The sequence below is a fragment of the Monopterus albus genome, unplaced genomic scaffold, assembly GCF_001952655.1.
Source record: "Monopterus albus unplaced genomic scaffold, M_albus_1.0 scaffold307.1, whole genome shotgun sequence".
In the NCBI taxonomy this organism is placed as follows: domain Eukaryota; kingdom Metazoa; phylum Chordata; class Actinopteri; order Synbranchiformes; family Synbranchidae; genus Monopterus; species Monopterus albus.
In genome coordinates, this window is record NW_018128187.1 from 664897 (window position 1) to 672235 (window position 7339).

Sequence of the window (7339 nt, forward strand, 5' to 3'; positions counted from 1 at the left end):
ACACATCAAATCATTCACAATATTAACAACATGAAACTCAGCGCTATTAACTCTGTATCCCCTACTGGTGTGCAATCAAAACCACCAAAATCAGTTATCATCTGAATAGAGCAATGTAACGAATTCCCGCTCACTGTATATAAGAGAATGCTATCTACTATAATATTCAAGTTAGTTACGTATATCACCTGATGAAGACATACTATAAAGTCGACACATCGTATGCATTCAATAAAATGTCCTTTTTGGGAGCACAGTGTGCAGGTATTTTTCGTCTTGAGGCTGTTTAGCTTTTGGCCAGCGCCTGAAGATGTGTTGGGATGTGCATATACTACCATGATACATAGTATGTATGTGAGTGCTTTTGCTTGCCAACCCTGTGCAGAAATATGAATTTCAAGGCGTTTCTGCTTGTGGAAATGTTTATCACTATGTGCATGAATATGTGTGTGTGTGTGTGTGTGTGTGTGTGTGGGTGGGTGTGTATGAAGGATGGTGACTGCTTGGCATTTCTCCTCCATTTGTCCTCTCAGAGACAGATCAGACAAAAGGGAAATAAATTGGAGAAAGAGAATAAATCAATGCTAAACTGAGCACCAGTGAGACCCCCTAACCCTGACGCTGTCTCACACACACACATACACACACACACAAGCAAAATGTGAAACATGTGCAGGGAAAATGATGTATACATCCATATATCTATACCAAGCTAAGAGCGAACGGGGGCTAGTGCTGTATATTCTACACTGGTGTTTGTACATTAGCTTGGCATATTCAAACCTAGAGTAGGTGACACCATCACATTCTAATTCTTCATTTCTTGAACTTACTGATGCTTCAACAATCTATAAGCTACACACTTCAACTATCTACAGTGTACACACATACTGTATTTACAGTCTACACACTTCATTATTTGCTTTCAACTGGTATTTCAACTGTTTTCAACTGCTAAATTAAACAAATTTAAAATGCTTTCAGTGGTTGCACTTCATTTGGTTTCCACTGCTTTCAGTTCTTACACTTCAAAAGCCTTTCAGTGCTTCAGTTTCAGCTGACACCTCGTTTCACAACTTAAACTGCAACTCCGCTTCAGCAGCTTAGAAATAAACAATTCACAGACATTTTAAACTAATAACACTGTTTGCACATGCAACTTTCAGCATGAGCCAACACATTTAAATCAAGGCTTCTCTAGAATGTCTTTAGGACCATCTCCCTCTACTCTTTCTCTGTCAGACATGCATCAAAACAAACAGTGCACTGTCAATAATATTAGAATGAATCAATGTAGTAGTGAATGCGATAGACAGCACTTTAAAAAAGGACTTCCTGATATTACTTTGCAGTTTTTACACACACAGACTGCTCTGTGCCGAGCTGAGGCTGCAGATGGAGTGGGAGCACTGGTGGCTGGGGGGCAGAGGGAGTGTATAGATTGGGATTACGGGGCTGCATTGGAGAAAGGCTCTTCATCGTGTTTTCTATTCAACGTAAGTCCTCTAAGACCTCCTCATCCCTTCTGAGAGCAGCAAGCTGAGATCTGATCTAATGCCGAGTGCCACATATGAGTGTGTGAGAGAGACACAACACTTTGATGAGTGTCTGCTGGGGATGTGGTGTGTATGAGTAATGAACAAGTCCAAAGTGTGTATGTGCGTGTGTGTATGCTTGTGTGCTTATGTTTAGATGTAATGAAGGAGTTACGGGTTTATTTTTTGTGTGTGTGTGTGTGCCCTGTGTCTGTGCACCCTCTCTCATCTCTGAAGGGTTGTTTGGGGTATTCTGTGCAGGTTTTGCTCAGGGGGGAGGTGGGTTCTTGGGGTCTCGCATTCAGATGTAATTAGCCCAGACAATAGCCTGGTTAAAGCTGGACTCCTCCGAGCCCCCTCTCCCTTTGATTGTGTGGGCCAGCTGTGGAGGAATGGCCATTATCTCCCTGTGTCCGGCGGTATAAAGAAGCCCCCTGCCCCAGTTACCCCTGCGTGAGGGTTCCCACAGGGGGAGGGACATTAGCCGGTCACATACTGGTCTGGAGAAAGTGAAAGCAACCAGAATACTAGTTTTCTGGCAAACATTCACTGATGTAAATGGTTTCACCTTGCACTTGAAGCACTCTTTTTCAAACTAATGTGGGAGAGCAGGTGACGCTATTTACACAAGAGCAAAAAATTGGCTTTTCACATCTGGTGGTGATCTGAAAGCAGTTTTAGTGCTGCACCAGAAAAAAAAACTGTAAATCTACATGTAAAAAGCTACAGATGTCTTTTTCAGTAGGTGTTTCAATGCATGTGTGTGTTTGTTTTTGTTCTGTGGGTGTTTCAGTCATAAACATCTCACAGAGTTCTCTGCCTACGCATAGGGACAATTAGCCCCTTGGACTTGAGAAGAAATTGAATCTTTACAGCACTGAGGCCATATAATTACTGTTAATTTAACACTCAGATTCTCCATCATTAACTCTCACTGTTGAATACAGAACGAGGAACATGGAAGCAGAGACAGTATGCGTGTGGAACCGCCACCGGTGTTGACACCTTTGACTGAATTAACAGTGACCTCTTCGTCTTGTAAGAACAGGACTCACATCATTTATGCATTATTATGTGCTGTAATTGGGCAGCCACTAGTTTGCATATTAGTCTATTAGGATAATATGTTTTGCCTCTCTCAATACACGGCTTGCCAGAGCCCCTGGCGACACATTTGGTAATTCTCAGAATTACACCCTAATCATAAGCCAGTGTACTCTCGATCTCTACAGTTCAGTGTGTGTCAGTTTACATCTATGCATCTTCAGCTTGATTACATTTATTAACCTGGCACTTCCTCTGAGGGACTTTATTGTAGTATGGTCTTTAATAAAGATTGTTAATAAACATTATTGTTTTTCTATTCAGTGGGTGTGACTCTGCCTTTTCAGATATTTTCACTGGTGCCCATGATGTTGCATAGCACCTCAGTTTGAAGGTGAAACTTGCAGATTTTTTGTCCTTCGAGGTTCCTTTAACCTCCTAATAGCTGTTATGTTTTACAGCCGGTGTCCCACTTTGAGCCAATAAAATCACATCTCCTAAATACCAGTAGTTGCCAAACTAGGTCCAGGGACCCCCCCAGGGGTCTATAAGGGTTTCAGGGGGCTTAGCTGAATGAGAATTAGTTTAATTTCAATATCATCGCATTCATTTACAGATAGGACCGGCAGATATTGCAAAATTAGTGCTTTGATGAATATTCTCTAGTCAACAATACTGTTATTCGGTAATACAGTTCTGCATCTCGACACTTAGCAGAAAATGAGACTCCTCCTCCCTGCCTTCAAAATCAGGTAAAAACAATTATCAGCTAAATGTCCAAAAATAAAAACTGAAAATGAAAGTACTCATCATGCCAAATGACCTGTTTGACACTGTTAGATTATGATGTTGATGTCTAGCTATTTATGATGCATTATTGATTAAGCAGCAATTTATTATAGGTTATTTTTGGGTAGTTTATGGCATCTTATCATATAAGTTAATTTTTTTGTTTTGTTAATAAACTAGGAAGAGTATCTGTAAAATAAAAAGAGGAATAAGGTGCTATATTCATCTCTAAAATGATTTTGGGCAGAAGTATAATAAAATACTTAAAGCACAAGAAAGCAGACTGTAACTTTCCACTACTGCATTATATTTAGATCAAATAAAACCCTTCTTAGTATCGCTATTTTTGTCCATTGGAGATCATTTTTTCTTGTCCAGACATTGACATTCAACGCCTGCTTTTCTGGTTGGAGGTTTGGGAGACCAAGCCTCGCGTGCCGTTGTGGGTACATCCATCTCAAAGTTTACCCAACAAGCAGGTGGAAGGGGGCACGATAGGCGCAGAGCAGACTGAAGGACCCATTCTTGAAGCCTCCTCTCTTTGGCCCCGAGCTGCCCTCTCCGCTCGCCCCCCATTATTTGTCCCGATGGCGGTGCGCGCGGCCCCAATGAGCCCTCTGGAACGGAACGAAAAGAAGGAGCGAATTGCAGCTGTGACGTGGGCGTTGTTGTTCCATTCAACGTGTTCGCCATGGCAACGGGGCAGAGGCCTGGAAGCACGCAGCTACTCTCTCTGGACCGCGTCCTGAGGGCACAGAGGCAGCTGGAAGTTTCTCCTGATGAGCATTCCTGTTTTATGGCGCAAAATATACCAAATATTCTACTTCACTTGAATGAACACTGGATCAATTTAAATTCTTTGAGACTTTGGGCCCAAAAAGTTCTGTTCTTGGGTGCATAACTGTTGCCACTACATCAATTAATGTGTAAATTGAATGTACCTTGTGCAACTTTTACGCACCATTTTGACGCTCCAAACGATTACATTTGACCAACTGACCCAGAATCATGCTAAGCCACTTTCAAACCCTGTTTTTTTAATTGTATAGCTGAGCTCATTTCTGTTTACACTCGACACCCCGATTTCTTCCTCCACTTTGTACTCTAGTATGCTGCAGGACTACTAGTATTGTTGGGCAGAGTGACTGGGGTTTCTGTACAATCTCCCGTGACCAATGAGCGGGGTGCTGTCAGGGGTAACCACATCTGTCAACCGTTCTTGGCCAATAAAGAGCGGAGCGAGGCGGACCACAGGTGCGCGCCTCTGCGTCCCCTTGGCAAAGCGCCCGGGAGATGCTGGAGAGAGACGCCTCGCTGCCCCGTGGCGCAAAAGAGTTACTGTCAAAGACAGCCTCCTTTTAACTCCAGCTATCACTCTGGCTCCGATAGTTATGGCGACCGCAACGTCCAACCACTACAGCGTCCTCACCACCCCCAGCAGCGCGCCGCCGCCGCACTCAGAGTCCGGGAGCATGCAGCAGGCGGCAGCCTACAGGGACGCGCACACTCTGCTCCAGAACGACTACAGCACGTTACCGGGCGGTGGACATCCGCTCAGCCACGCGCACCAGTGGATAACGGCGCTCTCTCACAGTGACAGCGGAGCGCCGTGGCCATCTAGTCCCCTTGGAGAACAGGACGTGAAGCCCGTTTTGCACGACAGTGACCGGGAGGAGCTGCAGAACTCTAGCAGTCTGCAGCAACAGCAGCAACAACAGCGACACCCTCACCTAGCGCACCAGCAGGCGCATCACGACGCCAGAGCATGGCGAACCAGCACAGCCACCACGCACATCCCCGGTATGGCGACATCTGAGGGCCAGAGCCTGGTGTATTCCCAGTCCGGTTTCGGTTTGATGCCGGGGGGAGAGCAAGGGGGGATGCACCACCACCCCCTGCGGGATGAGGACCACCACAGCCACAGCCCGCATCTCAGTGAACACGGAGGCGGCCCTGGGGCCCACCAGCAGTCTCTCTCACACCATCACCAGCACGGGGGCCATCAGGATCAGTCAGACGAGGACACACCGACCTCCGACGAGTTGGAGCAGTTTGCCAAGCAGTTCAAACAGCGGCGTATCAAGCTGGGCTTCACTCAGGCGGATGTGGGACTTGCTCTCGGGACGCTGTATGGAAACGTCTTTTCTCAGACCACCATATGCAGGTTCGAAGCGCTTCAGCTCAGTTTCAAAAACATGTGTAAACTCAAGCCCCTATTGAACAAGTGGCTGGAGGAGGCGGACTCCACCTCTGGGAGCCCCACCAGCCTGGATAAAATCGCGGCACAGGGGAGGAAAAGGAAAAAGAGGACCTCCATCGAGGTGGGCGTCAAGGGGGCTCTGGAAAGCCATTTTCTGAAATGTCCTAAACCTGGGGCAGCAGAGATCAACTCCCTAGCGGACAGCTTGCAGCTGGAGAAGGAGGTGGTGAGGGTTTGGTTTTGTAACCGGCGGCAGAAGGAGAAGAGGATGACACCCGCTGGGGGACAGATACCAGGAGGGGAGGACATGTACGGGGACACTCCTCCTCACCACGGAGGACAAACTCCTGTGCAGTGACCCCAGTCCATCATTCTGTGCAAAACACGAACCCCTTAAGGAGGTATAACACCTTCTTATTTGTTTGATTCTCTGTGCTGGACCGCCCGGAACTGGATCTCAGCCAGTTTTAAATGCTGGACCGTGGGACACACAGTGGGAATATACAGTGGCATTCCAGCACTAAAAATACGCAGAGAGCTGTATGAAGAGGTTTCCTGGCGCGGAACTGCCAAGCATGTTGGGAGACGGCTGGTGTGTACTAACCAAAAAAAAAAAAAAAAACGCAAAAAAAAAAAAAACAGCGACATCAAGACGAAAATGCTTTTTCTATTTCTTCTACCAAGGCGCTAGTGTGTTGTTATGTAATGTGTTATTAAACACAGACAGAGTGTGATATGGACACGAAGTGTCCGCGGGGGGAAAACATAAAAACAAGCTTCGGGCATAATGATAAGTCGCAGTCATTGTGGGTAAATAAACGCCATCTTTCCATCATAACAAAAGCAACAGGGGCTCTTCGCTGCTCGTGGCAAGCGAGGGCTGAAATGGCAGACACCTGCTACAGAGTTACAAATTAAAGCCAATACCAGGCAGTGGAATTGGTTATTATTATTATTATTATTATTATCATTATTATTATTATGTCTCAATATAACCTGACGTATTGATTGTCTACTGTCATTCATAATGTATTTAAATTAAACATTTCCCGCGTAGTAAATTTTCTTACATTCTGAATGTAGGCTGGGTTGTAGGAGTCTATAATAATAATAATAATAATAACAATAATAATAATGATAATAATAATAATAATATCAATGAGATAGAGTATTAGTTTAATGCTTCTCCTTCTGTGCGCCTGTTTACAGTGTGTTTTTGTTGTTTGTTATTTCTGTACTTTTCCAAAATGCTGTGATGAGAAAGACCGAGACTGTCCGGCTGAAACACTCAGAACAATCGAGCCCAATTTGCCTTCCTTCTCCTAAAAAAAAAACGACCCTCCCCCCTAAAAAAACAACAATAAAACAAAACAAAAAAACAACAACAACAACTGAACATACCAGCTCTGGCCGCAGTGGCTATACTACTACTACTACTACTGTATGACTCATTCATTCACTTTGTGGGATGTATCTGCATTCGTTTATTTGGTTGTTTGTATGTATGTTTGTTCAGGTTTATCTGTCAGTCTGTGCCAAAGCACAAACACCGAACGTGTTCTTTTTGCCACTAAAATCCTGTGATAAACAACCAGATCTGATAGAGGAAGGTTATGTGGGAAAATCCACGAGCTGTTGGAATTTCACACGTTCTGATTCAAATCTGAAGAAAAGAGAAATTCGGAAACCCAAATACAACTGAAGGATGAAGGATGTATATGCATATTAATTTCCCCGAGACGTTTTGGATTTCCAAAACTTTCTGAATAGG

General features: G+C 44.6%; 1 protein-coding gene across 1 annotated transcript; it reads left to right on the forward strand.

Annotated features, from left to right (window-relative positions):
- Positions 1–2676: 2676 nt before the first annotated feature.
- pou3f2a (POU class 3 homeobox 2a) lies at positions 2677–6950 on the forward strand. The gene has a single exon (XM_020623685.1). The coding sequence runs from the start codon at positions 4544–4546 to the stop codon at positions 5924–5926; it is 1383 nt and encodes a 460-aa protein (XP_020479341.1). The 5' UTR covers positions 2677–4543; the 3' UTR covers positions 5927–6950.
- Positions 6951–7339: the final 389 nt, after the last annotated feature.